Genomic DNA, 20,499 nt, shown 5'->3' on the forward strand with positions numbered 1-20,499 from the left:
TGATGCCTGTGCTTGATTCTGCCACTAAGCATACCTTTTAAGATTCATTCTAAAGGGAATCAAAGTCCTGTAAATGGACAGCTGAAAAAAAATCATTTGTAATTGGGACCTTGAATCAGAGAACCTTTGTGTAAAGGTGCACCTCCACTTTGTCATTTTTAAAATACCTATATGAGGACTTTCATGGCAGTTCAGTGGTTAAGGCTCAGTGCTTCCACTGCAGAGGGCCTGGGTTTGATCCCTGGTGGGGGATCTACAATCCTGCATTCCTCATGGGAAAAAAAAAATAATCTACTACCTCTGTTACCAGGGGTTTGAAGTTATAAATCCTAGGTAATGGGATCTTGGCATCATCTCATATTTCCATCAATAATTACCCTAATGATCACAGGGTCAGCGTAACAGGAAGACATAAAGATGGCAAAGAAAGTGTTTACGTGTGTGAAATAGTGAACTCGGACAGGAATAAAACAGTGCGTGCTTGTAGCTGTGACTTTTCTTAAAAAATAAAGAGCCAGCCTATTCCACCACACTCGCACATGCACACCTAAGGAATTGAAAAGAAAATATACATTAGGTGGAAAATACTTGTAAGTGGTAAATGCCTTCCAGCTTAGTGCATTATTGATAGATAACTAAATTTTGAGGTAGTGCAGTGTAAGTTAGGTAACCTACACATCCAGCAAGTTGGTTGTCCAGTTCAATGACTGTCAGATTTTAGTATCCTGTACAATCCTGAATTTCATCATGCATGTCTTTTAAGATTAAAAAAAAAAAAAACAACTTCTTCCCTTCATAAATGTGTACATAAAGTTTTTGCTGAGCAGATTAATTGTGGCCTATGTAAACTGATTTCACAAAGACTTCTAAGTGCTTTGTCATTCTCCTACCATTAAAACAGCACTCCCCTCTTCCTCTAGGCTACATGCACATTTCTTATTTATCCTGAGAATGTTTTTATTTTGGTTCAGTGATAATTGTCCATTAAATAAAGATAAAAATTTGCCACTTTTTGTTAAAGCATGTCGTGCTTTGGTATTCTAATTATCATTTTCTCTGAGATCTAATATATAATAATCAACATAATGGGAATAGATACCTACTGTAAAGTCTTACAGAGAAGAATATTTGAGTAATTCTATGCAGAGCATATTCAAGGCAGAAAGGACTGGATACATAGCAAGTGCTCAATTAATGCAAGCCATTATCCTTATTATTATTATGCACTTAAGTTTGCAGTGTTAAAATGAACATCACTGGATGTTCATTACAGACTCATGCTGTAAATATAGAAGTGTAAGAAGACAAATCTTTGATAACATAAAAATGTAAAAAGCTGGAGTCAAAGTTAGAGTTCTCGATGTTCCCTTGGAAGTGTTTCTGACTCATCTCTCTCTTTGTCTTGAAGATGTTTCATGAAGACGCTGCTGGTGGGTGGCAGCTGGTAGCCGTGGATGTCAACAAGCCCCAGGGACGCGCCCCAGCCTGCCTCCAGGTGCGGAACAATGCCATTTCTAAAACTCACCCCACAAAAGTCTTTGACTTATTTTATGCAGGGAAACACATAGCGCTCCAAGCTCTAGATCTGCCCAAATTTGTGGGCAGTATTTTGCTCCATCCTGTATCCCCAGGACCTAGCATCTTTTTAGATACACACTAGGGATTTGGTGACTTTCCAGTGAACAAATGCACACAGGTAATAGACCAGTGGTACTGAATCAATGAGGAATTTTGTTGTCTCATTGAATCTTATAAAACTTTTCTTCTCCAAAGGCCTGAGTTATCTGGGGGGAGGGGCAGTCAAGATCATACTTCGCTTACGTGGGTGCCTCGCCGTGTTCCTGGGAAGGAACTATGTGTAACACACAGTCTGCTGTTCTTTGTCTCTAAGCTTTCTAAGCAACGTGATGTAAGAAGGGTGGGTCAGAAAGATCCCCTGGAGAAGGGCATGGCAACCCACTCCAGTATTCTTCCTTGGAGAATTCCACGGACAGAGGAGCCTGGCAGGCTACAGTCCATGGAGTCGCAAAGAGTTGGACATGACTGAGCGACTAATGTGCTTTTACCCGTAATATTGGGAAGGGTTTATTACCTGCTCCATGATGAGAACACACCTTCTGTCTTTCCTCTGGGTCTTTCTCCAGGTGGGGTACCTTTCAAGGATTGGCAATTAAGAAGCAAAATACTGTCCTCTGAACCATCACTGTAGGCTGTACTTATATGGCAGTTTAATCATATATTTATTTGTTTCAATCCATTTAAAGGATGGATCAGAAAGAGAGGAAGAGTTTATGATGAATATCGATACTATTACATACCATCCTGTGCTTCTCTTTCTGTCGTATATTTGATGGTGACAATGTTGCAAATAATTCAGTTTCTATTCCCCTGTACCTCAGTTGGTAAAGAATCTGCCTGCAATGCAGGAGACCTGGGTTCAATCCCTGGGTCGGGAAGATCCCCTGGAGAAGGAAATGGCAACCCACTTTGGTACTCTTGCCTGGAAAATCCCATGGACAGAGGAGCCTGGCGGGCTACAGTCCATGGGGTCTCAAGAGTCAGCCACGACTTAGCTTCTAAACCACCATAACTACCTCTACTACTGCTGTTACTACAGTAATAACAATAATAGCAACCACTCTAGTAACAGCAGCTTCTTGCCTAAAGACTACTTTCACTTACAAGATGCATTAATCCACCAGCTGGTATTTACGGACACAAAGATAATCCTGACAAGCACAGCGCCTTTCTTCATGGAGCTTACAGGGTCCTATAGGGAGTAAGGAGAAAAACCAGCATTGAATTATGCTCAGTCATGTCCCACTCTTTGGGGCCCCACGGACTCTAGCCCTCCAGACTTCTCTGTCCATGGAATTTTCCAGGCAAGAATACTATAATGGGTAGCCATGCCTTTCTCCAAGGGGTCTTCCCAACCCAGGCATCGAACTCACGTCTCTTATGTCCTGTATTGACAGAGTTTTTGCCATTAGGACCACCTGGGAAGGCACAGCATTGAACTAGCAATCCCAGGAATGATGGGTGTGCTAAAGAAGTAGCAGGGCGTGCTGTGGGCCTAGGTCATTTGCAGTCCTTGCTGCTCGGACTCAGTGGATGCCGCAATATTTAAACCAAGACCAAGGGAATGGGGCAGGTAATGACTCACAGTGAGGCCAGTACAGCCCTGTGCTGTGGAAAGATTGGCATCGCCTGCTGGCCTCCATAGACGAGGAAGTGGAGACCCAGATGGCTGCCCGAGTCCCCTGACCTCAACCAACACGGAGACGCCAGGTCTCGTGCCTGGCCTTCTCATTCTCTGTCCCATGCTCTCTCCAGCAGAGAAAAAGGTGCCAAGGAAAACACTAATTTGTAGCAGAAATAAATGATCAGCCTGCTGGGAGTGCCCAATCAGCGTCTTCTGTGCCCCAGGGGCATCGCTTAAAAGTCTTAGTCGCTGTGTGTTAATGGATGCCTCAAGGCTGCCGTCTGGAATCGGGAAGCCCAGCCTCTGCACTGCAAGATTTGAGCTGGCAGGAGTTAGCAGAGGCGTGGTGGGGGTTACGGCACTGAGCAGGAAGGTCGGTGGAGGAGGGGACGGACCTCAAACTAGCCAGGCGTGGGTGTGACATCGGAGAGACAGGAGACAGCCCTGAGTGGGTGTTGCGGCACACCTGGTAAATTGTATGAACGATGATACGTGTGACAACGTTGAGACAACAGAGAAAGAAGGCAGATACTTCGGGATGAGGCTCCCTTCAGCTCAGCATCCCACATGGGGTCCTAATCAGGTCCCATGTTTGGTCCAGGAGGAGCCAGTTTGAAAGAATATGGATGAAAAGCGTGATGGCCCAGGGGTCACCTGTTTGTATCAGGCATGACAAGACTGTGACCAAATAGAAAGAGCACACTTCTACTTCGGGGTGAAAAATGAATGAATTCTTAATTCACTTATTAAAGAGAAAGAAAAATAAGTCAAGAATAAGTATTGAAGGTACAATGGTCGTGAAGTACTCACTTGGCTTTTACTAATGATTAATGTCATCTAAAACTAGGAAACAGGAAATTTTTCATCTGAACCACCCACTCACTCACTGCCCTGCCCCCTCTCCATCCTGCCTGGAATGTCCTTCTGTCTGTCTTTCCCCACTTCCCTGTGCTCTGCTGAGAGGCTCGTTGTCTGGGGTCAGGTTTTCTTTTCCTGCCTTAGGTCCTGGTTATGGGAACAAGATGGCTGGAAGTGATGGGGAATGTGAATAAGCCAAACCCCATTCCTGATTTCCTTTCATTTTTTTTTTTTCTCTTTTAGTTTTTATTAATGTTGAATAGAAATTATTTTTGCAACTGACCTTTTTTTTTAAATTGAGATATGATTTGGATAGCTATAAAATTCACCAATTTAAAATGCATGATTCAGTGACCTTTAGTACATTCAAAGAGTTGTGTAACCATATATACGTCAGTTGATTTTTGACAGGGTACCAAAACTATTCAAGAGGGGAAAAAATAGTTTTTTCAACTAATAGTACTAGGACAACTGAATATCCACATGCAGAGGAATGAATTTGGACCCCTGTCTGATACACAAAAAATCAATTCAGAGTGGATCACAGATCTAAATGTAAGAATAAAACTGTAAAACTCATGACACTAACAAAAAAGTAAAAGTAGCCCTCAAATGATGAGAGAAAATATTTGCGAATCTGTTTCTGTTTGTGCTGCGACGGTCTCCAGCACAGGACCGCTCACATACCCTCTCAGCCTGCCTCCCAGCTGCAGACGTCCTTACTTTGTTCTATGACGTAATACCCAAGACAGCATCTTCCCTATGATGTGATACTCAGGACAGCACCTTTCCTGAGGGTGAACAAACCACCCCATTGTAGCCTCTTAGAGAATAGGTTTTGAAGGTGGAGCTATTTCAACTATGCTATTTAGCGTATAACCTTGAGCATATTTCTGTACATGGGGGATAATACGTCCTCCTTGGCTGGTGAAAAATTCAGTGAGTATGTGTGTTCTAGTCAAGAATTGTTTGGTTGCAAGGATCAGACCGTATGGTCTCAGGGAGCATTTATTGTGAGTATAACCAGGCCTGCCGGGGGACTATGCTTACATGATTTCTCATCTTTGTTTCTGTCAGTGCATTCGTCTCTATTTTCTCACCACAAAGACTAGCTTCCTTTTTTTTTTTTTTCATGTTTATTGCTCCAATATGGCAGATTATGACTGAGTTTAGTAACCTCCTGTTTAAGGGTTTCAAAGACTCACCTGGGGACTTCCCAGGGGATCCAGTGACTGAAACTCTGTGCTTCCAATGCGGGGGGCCCAGGTTCAATCCCTGGTCAGGGAACTAGATCCAACATGCCACAACTTAGACCCGGTGCAGTCAAATAAATAATAAATCTTTAAAAAACAAAACAAAACAAAACAATAGAGACGCACCAGAAAACATCCAAAGGGGAGTCGGAAGCTGGGAGAAATTTTATCCAAACAGGGAGATTGGCCAGATGTAGGAGGTCATGGGAATTGAATGCAAGCAGCAGGTTCATTTAAGCAAAGCACAGGGCTTTCCTGGGGCTTCCTAGGTGGCTCAGTGGTAGGCGTAAGTTCAATCCCTGGGTCGGAAGCTCCCCTGGAGGAGGGCATGGCAACCCACTCTAGTATTATTGCCTGGAGAATCCCACGGACAGAAGAGCCTGGAAGTCTACAGTCCATAGGGTCACAAAGAGTCGGACACAACAGAAGTGACTTAGCATGCCTGCGTGCATTGAGGCAATAATGTAATAATTCTATGCAATGTGGCCAAAACCATTTAGAAATTTTCTCTAAGGGTGTCTTTCAGTGTGAGTCTCAGAAAAGTGAAAAGTTGTAATGGACTCTTTGCATATCAAACAATCACTTAGCTGTTCAATTTTAGCATCAGCGACGGCCGCCCTGACGAGGTAACCCTCATGCATGATAAATAGAACACGGCTACACTGGAACCTCGTTCCTAGGCGGCTGCTGTGACTAGCCATCTTTCTCCCACCTCTCAGGTGGGAGTTTTCACCTCCTGACAGTTTGACAGATGCGGCTGCACCTCTGTGAGTCTTCTTGCAACACACACCCAGTGATCTGTTATCTTGAAGAAAGTCAGTGACAAGAAAATGAAAGTATGCCTGAGACCTAGAGTGCCCCAGCTCAGTTTCTCTCCGGTAACACCCCCTCGTGTGCCTCCTTCTATAAAGAACAGAGATGATAGGCTTTTACCATAAGTAGGTCAAATTGCGGCAAAATTGTTACAATGATGTTTTAATGCTTTTTGAGGAAATTTCCATTGAAGGTGAAGATTGGAGGAGGGGTAGATTGTATGATATGTGTATTTAGAGAGAGAAAGAGACATCCTAGTGCTTTGCTTTTTTTCTTTTTTTGGCCTTGCCACAAGGCATGCAGGATCTTAGTTCCCCAGCCAGGGATCGAACCTGTGCCCCTGGCAGTGGAAGCCCAGAGTCCTAACTACTGGATCACCAGGGAAGACCCTTTCCATTCAGTTCAGTCACTCAATCATGTCCGATTCTTCAGGACCCCATGGACTGCAGTATGCCAGGATTCCCTGTCCATCCCCAACTTCCACAGCTTACTCAAACTCGTGTCCATCAAGTCAGTGATGCCATCCAACCATCTTATCCTTTGTCATCCCCTTCTCTCCCTGCCTTCAATCTTGCCCAGCATCAGGGTCTTTTCCAATGAGTTGGCCCTTTACATCATGTGGCCAAAATATTGGAGCTTCAGCTTCAGCGTCAATCCTTCCAGTGAATATTCAGGACTGATTTCCTTTAGGATGGACAGGTTTGATCCCCTTAGAAGACCCCTTAGGTGCTCCTTAAATATCTATCTTCTTAATGAACCTTCCCATGAATTGGCAGATAATTCCAAGAACTGACTGAGCCCAGGAGAATGTAGGTTCCATCTGCAAGCAGACCTCTTCCACCTTACAATCCCATGTGGGAAGATGGAATGGTCCAGCCGCAACAGCATGGCCCAGGAGAAGCTTGGACTGTTGGCTAAATCTCCCAGAGACTCAGCTTCCTCACCTGAAAAAATGGGTGATGTCTCTCAGCAGCTTATAAGAATGAAAACTGACGCACATAAAATACCTACCACAGTGTGTGGGTTGCAGTGGGTCGCTCAGTCCATAGAGATGGTTGTTGTTATCATTAGTATACAGTTCTCCCCTAACTCTTTCACTTCAAGTGTTCTATTCAGTTCCAGGAAGTCAGCTCTGGTGCACCCTGGTAGTCCAGTGCGTCACAGCCTTCCCTTCTCACTTGCCCTGCCCTCCGACTGTTAGAAGTGTAAATCTCAGTGTCCAGCAGACACGTGCCCAGGTGTTCTCATGGACACATCACCACCCACCCCCCAACCCCTCCCCATATGGAAACCAGGCTTTTCCTGCAACTCCAGAAACCTCTACACCAACCTGTAATGCACTGCTCATGGTCCTCCCCAAATCTGACCGGTTTGCAAGTCTGTCGTTAATTCAGTCTTTTGCATTTCTCCGAATCATTCCTTCCATCCCATGCTAAGGTCCTTGCCCTGAAAATCAGATCATAGCTTCCTTGGTACAGTGACCTCTGACTCCTTGATTATATTTGGTCGGTCTCTCTCTGCTTCCAGCTGTTTCCACTGTAGCTTTCACATGATAATCAGCGAGCAAATATTGCGAGGGGGGTTATATGTGGATGTGCCCATGAGCGTGCTTTCATGTAGAAAAGCACACACTCTCACACACAGCGGACACAAATTCTTATTCTCCCCTTACGCAGCTGTCAGCAATCCCTCCCCAAAACAATGTACCCACACACACCCTCATCTTTATTTTCTTTTTTTATTATCATTGTTTTATTTTCTGTCTGCTCCACTCGATATGTCAGATCTTAGTTCCCCGACCGGGGATCGAACCTACACTCCATCCATTGGAAGGTGAAGTCTTACTCACTGGACCACCAGGGAAGTCTCTCACCCTCATTTCTCTAACAGTAGAGCAGAAAATGGGCTTCCCTGGTGGCTCAGCTGGTGAAGAATCTGCCTGCAATGAGGGAGACCTGGGTTTGATCCCTGGGTTGAGAAGATCCCCTGCAGAAGGGAAAGGCTACCCGCTTCAGTATTCTGGCCTGGAGAAGTCCATGGACTATAGAGTCCATGGCGTCGCAAAGAGTCAGACGTGACTGAACAACGTTCACTTTCGGAGCATAAAACAGCTGGCTTGGAGAAATCTCTTGTCGGGGTAGGGGGGGTGAATGGAAGAAAATAGTTATTCTATAAAAGCACAGAATGAGAATGAAGAACAGGGAGAATAAAATAGCTAAAGGCAATACAGCACAAGAAGGTACCTAAGAGTTTAATCGAAAAAGACCTACATGGGTAGTCACCTGTATGGTCTTGAAACCAGTGTGGCCAAATAAACTAAGGAGAGGGCTCTACTGTGTACAACCTCAGTTGTAAACATTCCATGCATAGATATTTAAATATATATTACATTCTCTATATGTTCAATATATATGCATTTTAAATAGTAATTATACTCAGAATAGATACCAGCAGACTAACAAAAAATAAAATGAAATTATTAGTGCTATTTTTTTAATTTCTTCTCCTATCTTACTGTGTTTAAATGGTTTTATTGTCTTTGATTTTTGAGCCTCATTGGAAGAGAGAAATATTCAGATCGTCTTGAAATTATTTGTTTCAGATGATCACAAACTAAATTCCTGTATCATTGTATATGTTCATCTTCTCGTTCAAGTAAGTCCTATATGAATGTCTAACAGTCTTGGAAGACAAATTTCCAGCAAATATCTGTGGCATTGTCACCTTCAGAAAAATGAGGGGTACTTTGTTCTTGCAGGTCTTGATTTCTGGGGTTAAATATGCAGCTTCTTTAAACTGTCATCCAGGGCTTGAAATTGCCATGTATTTTCTCAGTGTTCAACACAATTGCTACCATCCTAGAGTCTGGAAAAGCAGCATGACTCTCTCCCTGCCCTAAGGCTGATGACAGCTTTGGACGATGTAAAAAACTTTGGACAATGTGAAAAACAGTCATTTTGTACTTGCAGTATTTCTGGTATGTTTTTTACAAACCTGCAAATTTCTTAAATACTTGAAGGTTTTCAAAGTGAGTCTTCCACTTCAAGATACTATATAGCTTAAATCAATTTTTTTATTGATTTCTGCATTCATCAAATGTAACAACCTAAGTCTTTTATGACATTGGGTATAGAGTTATTTGAGAAAAACACCTAATTAACTTCATTTTTGAGTTTATGATTTCCCTCTTGAATTTAAAACAAAGGTTTTATGTTCACCTGCCCACTATTGAAAACTAAAAATAAAAGGAAACATATAAAAATAAATTTCAAGGGATTCTGTATGTAGACATTTTAATTAGCTTTGGAATGTCAATTGGTAGGGATACCAAGGGAGCATCTCATGCAAAGATGGGCTCGATAAAGGACAGAAATGGTATGGACCTAACAGAAGCAGAAGACATTAAGAAGAGGTGGCAAGAATACACAGAAGAGCTATACAAAAAAGAGCTTCATGACCCGATAATCACGATGGTGTGATCACTCACCTAGAGCCAGACATCCTGGAATGTGAAGTCAAATGGGCCTTAGAAACCATCACTATGAAACAAAGCTCGTGGAGGTGATGGAACTACAGTTGAGTTATTTCAAATACTGAAAGATGATGCTGTGGAAGTGCTGCACTCAATATGCCAGCAAATTTGGAAGATTCAGCAGTGGCCACAGGACTGGAAAAGGTCAGTTTTCATTCCAGTCCCAAAGAAAGGCAATGCCAAAGAATGCTCAAACTACCGCACAATTGCACTCATCTCACACGCTAGTAAAGTAATGTTCAAAATTCTCCAAGCCAGGCTTCAGCAATACGTGAACCATGAACTTCCTGATGTTCAAGCTGGTTTTAGAAAAGGCAGAGGAACCAGAGATCAAATTGCCAACATCCACTGGATCATAGAAAAAGCAAGAGAGTTCCAGAAAAACATCTATTTCTGCTTTCTTGACTATGCCAAAGCCTTTGACTGTGTGGATCACAATAAACTGTGGAAAATTCTGAAAGAGATGGGAATACCTGACCACCTGACCTGCCTCTTGAGAAACCTATATGCAGGTCAGGAAGCAACAGTTAGAACTGGACATGGAACAACAGACGGGTTCCAAATAGGAAAAGGAGTACGTCAAGGCTGTATATCGTCACCCTGCTTATTTAACTTCTATGCAGAGTACATCATGAGAAACGCTGGGCTGGAAGAAGCACAAGCTGGAATCAAGATTGACGGGAGAGATACCAATAACCTCAGATGTGCAGATGACACCACCCTTATGGCAGAAAGTGGAGAGGAACTAAAAAGCCTCTTGATGAAAGTGAAAGAGGAGAGTGAAAAAGTTGGCTTAAAGCTCAACATTCAGAAAATGAAGATCATGGCATCCGATCCCATCACTTCATGGGAAATAGATGGGGAAACAGTGGAAACAGTGTCAGACCTAATTTTGGGGGGCTCCAAAATCACTGCAGATGGTGACTGCAGCCATGAAATTAAAAGACGCTTACTCTTTGGTAGGAAAGTTATGACCAACCTAGATAGCATATTGAAAAGCAGAGACGTTACTTTGCCAACAAAGGTCTGTCTAGTCAAGGCTATGGTTTTTCCAGTGGTCATGTATGGATGTGAGAGTTGGACTGTGAAGAAAGCTGAGCGCTGAAGAATTTATGCTTTTGAACTGTGGTGTTGGAGAAGACTCTTGAGAGTCCCTTGGACTGCAAGTAGACCCAACCAGTCCATTCTAAAGGAGATCAGTCCTGGGTGTTCATTGGAAGGACTGATGTTGAAGCTGAAACTCCAATACTTTGGCCACCTCATTTGAAGAGTTGACTCATTGGAAAAGACTCTGATGCTGGGAGGGATTGGGGGCAGGAGGAGAAGGGGACGACAGAGGATGAGATGGCTGGATGGCATCACCGATTTGATGGACATGAGTTTGAGTGAACTCCAGGAGTTTAATATGGACAGGGAGGCCTGGCGTGCTGTGATTCATGGGGTCGCGGAGTCAGACACGACCGAGAGCCTGAACTGGAACTGAACTGGAATGTCAACTAAAGTGTCTTTGAAGATCTTAAAACCATCATGGTTTTAAGTGTCCCGTCTAGTGTCTGTTTAAGACCCTCAACTTTTCACTGAAGTATTCATGAGGACAAGCAGAAACGCCCCATAATTCTGAACTAAGCACCTTTTGTCACAGTCCACTCAGTAACTGTTTGGCCGGTGGAGCTGTCGTGGGAAACGTAGACAGTGTTAGCGCCTGCACTCTGGCATTGCACTTCTCCTTGACTGCAAGTCAGAAACAGAGGGCCCTGAAGAGGGGAGGCCCAGGTAACAAATACACCGACAGAGGCTCATTTCTGCACTGTGAGTGCTCCCGCATGGCCCAGAGATGCTCGCTGCCTTCGTGGGAGGCCACCTGTGGATTTCCTTCTGCCCTCTCATTCTCCAAGGACATGCCGGGGCAGGCAGAAGGGAAAGGCAGAGTTTCTAAGGATAGCTATTGGTTCTGTTTCTAGTATTGCTATACAAAATGGGTATATGCTCAGTTGCATCCAATTCTTTGCAACCCCATGAACTGTATAGCCCACCAGGCTCCTCTTCCCATGGAACTCTCCAGGCAAGAATACTGGGTAGGTTGCCATTTCCTTCTCCAGGGGATCTGCCTGACCCAGGGATTGAACTTGCGTCTCCTGCATGCTTTACCACTGCGCCACCTGGGAAGCCCATTGCATAAAGATATTTCCTGTTTCACACAAATCCTTTGTATTGGGCAGAATTATTCTGTATCTTGATTATAAAAGTAGCAACTATTCAGGTGTCTTCTAAGAGGAGGGGAAGACATAGCACTTGCAAACAGGAGATTATTTTAGGCTTTCTGCATTTGCTCTTTTGCATTATGATCTTGTTCTTAGGCTCATGGCTCATATGCAGGATGGTTTCTGAGAATTTCACCTTGTAAATGCATTGTTTTCCAAATATGTTTATTTTGAAATCTAACTAAAACACAACTTTTAGTAGCTGGCCAATACAGTGTTCAGTGCATAAAATTTGTTTACCAGAGTAGGATATTTTATTCATTCAAGCAGCGATTTAAAGAAAGATTTGAGGACTTTCCTGGTGGCTCAGTGGTAAAGAATCCTCCTGTCAGGCAGGAGGCACAGGTTCAATCCCTGATCAGGGAAGAACCCACATGCTATAGAGCAACTAAGGCCGTGTTCCACAATTATTGAGCCTGTGCTCTACAATAAGAGTACTTCTCCCACTGCAGTGAGAAGCCACAGCATCACAGCTCGAGAGGAACTGCTCGCTGCAGCTAGGGAAAAGCCCAAGCAACAGTGAAGACCCAGCACAGCCATAAATAAATAAGTAAAATTATGTTTTTAAAAAACTTGGAATCTTTAAAAACAAAAGAAAGATTTGAGTTCTGAGCTGTACTATTGTGACCTCCTAGGCCACTGTTTGGATTTGTTAGATGTCTGCCTACAGAGTCTTCAGAATGTTTAAGGCACTATTCTATCGGAAAGCTTACTGAACAAATGAATAGGAAGAACTCTTATGGAGTCCTTAAGCATTCATGCCACTAAAAATGAGACAACTTAAGACCTTTTTGAAAATCTATAAATTTCCCTGATCCCTCTCAAGATCAGTTATCTCTTTGACTTGATTTCTCCTCTTATATCTTCTTACCTTTCCCATAGGGCTTCTCCAGTGGTGCTCATGGTAGAGCACCCACCTGCCAATGCAGAGTACATGAGAGACTCAGGTTCAATCCCTGGGTTGGGAAGATCCCCTGGAGGAGGGCCTGGAAACCCACTCCAGTATTCTTGCCTGGAGAATCTCATGGACAGAGGAACTTGACAGACTACAGTCCATGGGGTTGCAAAGAGTCAGACACTACTGAGCGACTAAGCTCACATGCACCTCCCCCATAAGCAACTGCCTGTATCTCTACCTTTAAGTACCTAGAGTGTTTTCAAATACAGCAATAATAATAAACATTGTGGAGTGTAAGATGCCTGCCCCGACATCTACACCGTTTAGACTCCATCCTGTGTAGACTCTATGCTAAATAGTCTCGTTTATATTCACGTTCCAACCTAGAGATGTAGATGTTATCACACCCATTTCCCATGTAAGAAAACTGAGTCACAGAGAAGTTAAATCAGCACAGAATCAAGATTTGAACTCAGCTCAGACTGTCTTCAAACTTGATATTCTTTTCCTCCGTGGAGATCTTAGACCCTCCAGTGGGGAACAGCTTTCCTTCGGCTTTCAGATGCAGGATTCACAAGCTTACATCCTCTATTAAATCACGAACACTAGACACGAGAGCAACTTGTCACTCTTCTTTAATATGTGAATCAGAGTCCACTGCGTGTTGACTGCCTGATAGGCGGCAGGAGAGCGTTGGCTTTGGACTCACCTGGGACTAGTTTCTGACTCTGTGAACTTGGAAATGGACGCATCCTTACCTGTTTCTCCATAGATGAGGGGATAGCAAATGCACCATTTTTCACAGAGTTGTTGAGGATTAAATGAAATTTTCACCCCAGCACGTGTTACGCTTGGAATGAGGCTTGGCACAAACCGAGCCCTTAAATATGAGCTCTTATTTTGAGAATCCATTTTGTCGGCATCAGCTTGAATTAAGTGAGGATCTCTCGCCAGGTTTGGCATAGACTTCTGTATTTGAAAGCATTCCCTTCACGGTAGGACTCAGAACTAATATGAAGAAAAGTGACCTTCCCTCTTCTCCTGGATGAGGCTGGACTCAGTGTCATTGTTTCAGAGCCAGCGTCTCATTCCACATCCTGAAACAAAGCAGGATGAAAGCCTTGCTTGGCATCATGAGTTTATATTTGCAGTAATACATTTTGCAGAGGCCTTGACTGGCAAGTGGCCTTGGGTGAAATCCTTCGATCAGGTAGAAATTTTGGAGCACTGGGCAGACGCCCGCAGTCCTATTTCGTAGGAGGTGATTTGAGCCAGTGTGTGTCAGAATCAAAAACAGGGCTTGGTTTAGTTTCCTAGTTCTTACCGTGACAAATTTCCACAAACTTAGTGATATTCAAACAACATAGATTTATTATTTATGGTTCTATAGGTCTGAAGTCCAAAATGGTTTCCCTAGGCTAAGATCAAGGTATGAACAAGGCTTAGTACTTAAATTTTAGGGGGAAAAACAAAAACTATTGCTTTGCCTTTTCCAGATTCTAGAAGCCACCTGCATTCCTACAGTAAGTCTGTGCTGGTACCTTCATGAAACTGAAAGTGGCAATTGCTTCACTGCGTCTGATTCTTTGTGACCCCGTGGACTGTAGCCTGCCAGGCTCCTCCGTCCATGGAATTTTCCAGGCAAGAACTGGAGCGGGTTACCATTTCCTTCTCTCCTGTGGTGGTTTAGTCACTAAGCGTGTCTGACTCTTCATAATCCTCTCCAATGGCTGAAAACATGGCTCACACTTTTGTCTTCATGAAGCCAAACTGGTTTGGTTGATTTTGATCTTAGAATTGAAGGGGATAGGGGAAGTAGGCATACATTTTTGTGATGAGGTAATATATTAATATTTATTAATGAGATCACAATATTATAGTCAGTATTTGCTATATATTTTATTGGATGATTACTTTTAAGAATCATGAAATTGTGAATTTGTAAAAAATTTTATAGGTCACCTAGGTTTTTATCTGCAACTCAAGGAGTATCCTCTGCAACAGACCTTCTCAAACTTTAGGATCTACAGTAATCATGGCTAAAGATGCAGATTCTGATTCAGTAGATCTGGGATGGGGCCTGAGACACTGCATTTATAATACACTCCCAGGAAGCTGCTGGTCCAGGGACCACACTTTGAGTAGCAAGGCTTCTGAGAATTCCTGACATAGCTGCCTTGGGGATGATTCTGTTATAGTCTCTTCTTCGTATTTTGGTGATTCCAACTGTCACATATGAAATCAGAAGTTCTTGGATCAAAGCCAGACTCAAAATAGATGCAAAACTTTTCTGATGTTTTAAAAATATAAGTCAAAATGACATCTCAGTTGAAGGGAATTTTAAAAAATAGGATGTGTATGTAGGATCTGAAGAGTCTTATATTAAGCATCTCTCTCTCTCTATATATATATATATAGAGAGAGAGAGAGATTTTAAATATATGTTTATGTATATATATATGTGTGTGTGTGTATATATATATATATATATATATATGTACTTTCCAGGTGGTGCTAGTGGTAGAGAACCTGCCTGCCAATGCAGGAGAGGTAAGAGATGCAGATTCAGTCCTGGGTCGGGAAGATTCCCTGGAGGAGGACCTGGCAACCCACTCCACTATTCTTGCCTGAAGAATCTCATGGACAGAGAAGCCTGGCAGACTACAGTCTATGGGATTGCAAAGAGTTGGACACGACTGAGCAACTGAGCATGTATATATACGCATGCATGCTAAGTCGCTTCTGTTGTGTGTTGTCATTTCCTACACACACACATATATAAATATATATATACGCACACACATATGTATAAATATATATACACACATACATATATACATCCATATGTATGTGTATGTTTATATCTATCCATCTATATATCCTGCATCCATACTAAATCATACAACTGTGAAATCCCAAGTTAAATGATATTTCGTGGCACTGACAACTTTAACATTTTCCTTTACGTTAAAATTTTTATAACAAAGTGAAAAATTGATGGGTATAAATTTGGACTGTCCTGTAGATGTAAGTGTGAGCCTAAGTGCAATGTTGCCAGCCATTCTACATTGAGGAAGCCCATAGCCACGTTCAGACATTGGTTGAGTTGGACCGAGTTGAAGTGGCCCATGTAAACTAGCTCTACCTTTGAAGCTAGAGTTCCTGGTTTTATTATTTAAATTTGGCTACCATACATACTGATCACCTTAATTCTTATTTAATATTTGAAAGTTATTACTGTGGAAGAAGTCAGCTGAACGATGGTGATTATAGCGTATCAAAATCCATTGTAAGGGATTATTTTAATGACTCTGTACCAACAGGGAAACGTAGACATTCAGACAAAAAACAACCTAATTATAACGACAGCACCGTAGTGAAGCAGTGACAGTTACAAAACCAATTTAAAAGTTTTTTGACAGCCATGGCTAAAAGCTTTGTTTAGACCTTTCGGTAATAACAGTTTACTTAAGACATAAATCCACAGCCAAGGAAAATAGAAAGAGAAAGTTGTGGCTTTTCTGTCATGCAGATGAAGTGGAAAGCAGTTGAAATGTTTTTAATAGAACGTTACCTTGAAAAAAGTCTAGAAAAGGAATAATAGTTATGGAATTTTAACTCTCTCAATGCAAGAAAGACTAAATAAAAATTCTAATGAGGATAGAAACTTGCCAGCTGATATGCTTATCAATGTTATGAAGGTCAGTAGTTCCTGCAAGCAAGTTGACGTGCATTTAAACATGTTGACTGACAGCCCTGGAATTTGATTTTGCATTATCCATGAAATAAAGTCAAGGGCAAATAAATGGATGTAAGAACCCATCGGTAGCCATGGTGACACACAACCTCACTAAATACCTGCTTTTCCAGTGGCTGTGATATCTCTCACATTATTAGACTTTATCGCTTTTATTTATCTCGCTTGGTTCTGGGCTCAGTCAAATATACAGCGTAATTAATTCTTTGACCTTGGGCAATTTATTTTTCATTGCTGAACAGAAAAATACCTCGGTCACATTTTTTTTTTAAACTGCACGTCTTAATAGAACATTTATAATACACAAGTGCCAATGTGAGAGCTGACAGATATTTATACATTTATGATAACAACTTTTGGAGTAGCCGGTACTTGTCTCCATTTTCCCAATGGGAAAACTGAGGCACAGAGAGGTTGAAGAACCTTGCTCAGGGCCACAGAGCTCGTGTGTGGTAGAGTTTCAGGTCCATGCACTTCGGCTCAGAGCCCATGCTGTGGCTGACTGCAGGGTCATGAACCCACAAGAAGGCACCCATCTGGATGCAGAGAGCCGACGGCAAGCTCAGAGGTGTCCTTTTCTCCCTTTTCCTCTTCGCGGGTTCTGCTTTCGTTAGGTTCTTTCAGTTGCAAAGATTGAAGAATTCTCACATCAAGATCAAGTGGTGTCCACATGTGTCTGTAAGAACCAGTGAAGCCCTGAAACGGGGCTCATCGTGGCTCTGTACCCCGGGCAGTTGGTGCCACGGGGTGTGACTCAGTGATTCATTGTGTGGTCAGCTTCCCTCTCCTCCTTCTTCTGCCCAGGGTCTTCAGCTTCTACCCCCTCCTTTTATGTATTTCCTGCCCCACAGTGGGGCAGGAGCTCCTAAAATGGACTTTAAACAGACGTGGGTACAGAGTCTGGCACTGCTGTGTACTTGCTGTGTGACCTTGGACAAGTGACTTAACCTGTCTGAACTCTGTGGAAGAAGTGGGTAATATATCCCACTATGTAAGGTTATGGTGGAGATGAAAGAAGTGAAAGAAATAACATACAGTATTCAAAACATGATAGCTAATATAATAATAGCCATTATTTTTCAAATACCTAATTATTTTACCTCAAGTTAGGCAGCAGGCTTGGACCAGATATGGATCCAAACTGTGGTTTCATCTTCAGTATGTATGTGACAGTGAGAAAGTTATTTAATTTCTCTGAGCCTCAGTTTCCTTCTCTATAAAATTAGCATAACTTCCTAGAACTGTTAGGACATTAAATGGCTTCGTTTATGTAAAGCACTTACGACGGCTTTGAGCACATAATAATTATAAATATAGACATCAGCTATTATTAACTGTAGTATAATTTTCAATAACATTTATGCAGAGAGTATAAAGTTCTGGTTATATGAGGTAAGTAAATTATGAACGTCTATGGCATAGTACCTGTAGCTATGTACTCTATTGTATATTTAAAATTTACTAGGAGGATAGATCTTATGTTGTGTTCTTACCACAAGTAATAATAATAATATTAATAGAGGAGGCAAGAGGAAGCTTTGGGAGGTGATGGATATGTATATGGCTTTGATGGTCATACTTTCATGGGTATATATTTATCCCCAATCTCATTGAGTTATACATGTTCAATATGAACCACATTTTTAAATATCAACCATACTTTAATAAAGTGGTTTAAAACATAGAAAATAAATTGTTAAAAATAGTAATTTAAAGAAATGAATAATCCACAGAAGCAATACATTAAAAAATAAATATATCTTAGGTTTCTTCTGCTTTTCCAGTTCTGTGGTTTATCTCTAAAATGCTTTTATCAACAGTAGCTTTTTCTCTTGGTAGAATAAAGCACTACTTGTTATGTGGTATCAGCTTTCCAAAAATAATTTCTCTATACAGTCAGCAGTAAGGATAAGAGCTTCCTAACTGGCCAGTGAAAATTAAGATATAGGTTATACACAAGTTCAGTGAAATGTATTTTCAGCTTTTAACCAAAAGTCTCTGAAACTATCTCCCCAGGTACTTTTTAGCTGCCTGCAGATAAAAGATTGCTTTTCTCACAATATGTAGTGACAATCATCAAGTTATCTTAGAAAAGTTGTTCTGGACATGTGTTTGCCAAGCGAGGGAGGTTCTGGGGGAGAGAGGGATTGGAGGTTTGGGTTAAGCACACACAAACTATTATATATAGAGTGGATAAACAGCAAGGTATTCCTATATGGCACAGGGAACTAATAATCAATATCCCATGATAAACTGCAATGGAAAAGAATCTGAAAAAAGACTGTGTATATTGTGTATATGTATAACTGAATCACTTTGCTGGACAGCTGAAATTTACACAACACTGTAAATCAACTTTGCGTCAATAAAATATAATTTTCTTAAAAAGAAAGACTGTTCACAGTAGCATATAACAAAGATGTTGCAGATCCAGCAAAGTCTGAGCACATAGGTATGTTGAATCGTGGGTTTGTCTCTTTATTAAGAGTTCTTCCATTTTGCCTCCTCAGCAAATGATGCGGTCATCCGTCTTCCACATGTTCATCCTGAGCATGGTGACCGTGGACGTGATCGTGGCCGCCAGCAACTATCACAAAGGAGAAAGCTTCAAGAGACAGTACGACGAGTTCTACCTGGCAGAGGTAAGCAGCTCATGGGCACAGGTCACTTTTCAAAGCACCCAAGAACCTTGGCTCATGGCAGCAGCTTTTAGAAACGTGAAAGTTCATTTCAGCTCAGTCATCATTTAACTTCAACCAAAGCTGATTCAGGGCTTCCCTGATAGCTCAGTGGGTATAGAATCTGCTTTCAGTGCAGGAGATGCAGGTTTGATCCCTGGGTCGGGAAGATCTCCTGGAAGAGGGCATGGAAACTCACTCCTGTATTCTTGCCTGGAGAATCCCATGGACAGAGGAGTCTGGCGAGCTACAGTCCATGGGGTTGCAAAGACTCAGACTCGACTGAAGCGACTGAGCATGCACAGAGCTGATTCATTGTCTACTTGCAAGGTGTTTCCCTTTGTCCCGTGTTGCCTGATTTGTTTCCTGGCCCCTAGGCCTGAATGATCTTCCCCACGTTGTATGTCACGTGCGCGAGTCACGTTGCCAAGGCAACACTTGCCCCGGGTGTTACCCTGGCCATCTATAGGTGTTTCTATACCCACCTCTGTGTTTTCTCTCCATTGCCATATTGTGTGTCTGTTTCCTCCAAAGTGTAGGCAAACACAGATTCAGAATATTGTAGATGAACTCAGCTCAACAGCACCAAGGACGAGATTGGAGGAAAAGAGATTTCTTTTCTAAAAATCTGAGGTGTGACAGCCTGCACTAAAGATGTAGTTAGAAATAGGTAGGTTTTAGAACTGACACCCCAAAAAGATGTCCTTTTCATTATAGGGGACTGAAATGCAAAAGTAGGAAGTCAAGAAACACCTGGGGTAACAGGCAAATTTGGCCTTGGAATACGGAATGAAGCAGGGCAAAGGCTAATAGAGTTTTGCCAAGAGAACACACTGGTCATAGCAAACACCCTCTTCCAACAACACAAGAGAAGACTCTACACATGGACATCACCAGATGGTCAACACCGAAATCAGATTGATTATATTCTTTGCAGCCAAAGATGGAGAAGCTCTATACAGTCAACAAACACAAGACCAGGAGCTGACTGTGGCTCAGATCATGAACTCCTTATTGCCAAACTCAGACTTAAATCGAAGAAAGTGGGGAAAACCACTAGACCATTCAGGTATGACCTAAATCAAATCCCTTATGATTATACAGTGGAAGTGAGAAATAGATTTAAGGGCCTAGATCTGATAGAGTGCCTGATGAACTATGGACTGAGGTTCGTGACATTGTACAGGAGACAGGGATCAAGACCATCCCCATGGGAAAGAAATGCAAAAAGCAAAATGGCTGTCTGG

The 20,499-nt window shown here is 42.2% G+C and overlaps 1 protein-coding gene across 6 annotated transcripts in view; it reads left to right on the forward strand.

Annotated features, from left to right (window-relative positions):
* NALCN (sodium leak channel, non-selective) overlaps window positions 1–20,499 on the forward strand; it is a 303,051-nt gene that overhangs the window by 96,411 nt on the left and 186,141 nt on the right. For all 6 annotated transcript variants that reach the window (XM_045162542.1, XM_045162541.1, XM_045162544.1 and 3 more), the window contains 2 exons: window positions 1,409–1,495; window positions 19,085–19,216. In XM_045162542.1, the coding sequence (XP_045018477.1) occupies window positions 1,409–1,495; window positions 19,085–19,216 (219 nt within the window). The remainder of the gene's footprint in view (window positions 1–1,408; window positions 1,496–19,084; window positions 19,217–20,499) is intronic.

Source organism: Bubalus bubalis, chromosome 13, assembly GCF_019923935.1.
Source record: "Bubalus bubalis isolate 160015118507 breed Murrah chromosome 13, NDDB_SH_1, whole genome shotgun sequence".
Classification (NCBI taxonomy): domain Eukaryota; kingdom Metazoa; phylum Chordata; class Mammalia; order Artiodactyla; family Bovidae; genus Bubalus; species Bubalus bubalis.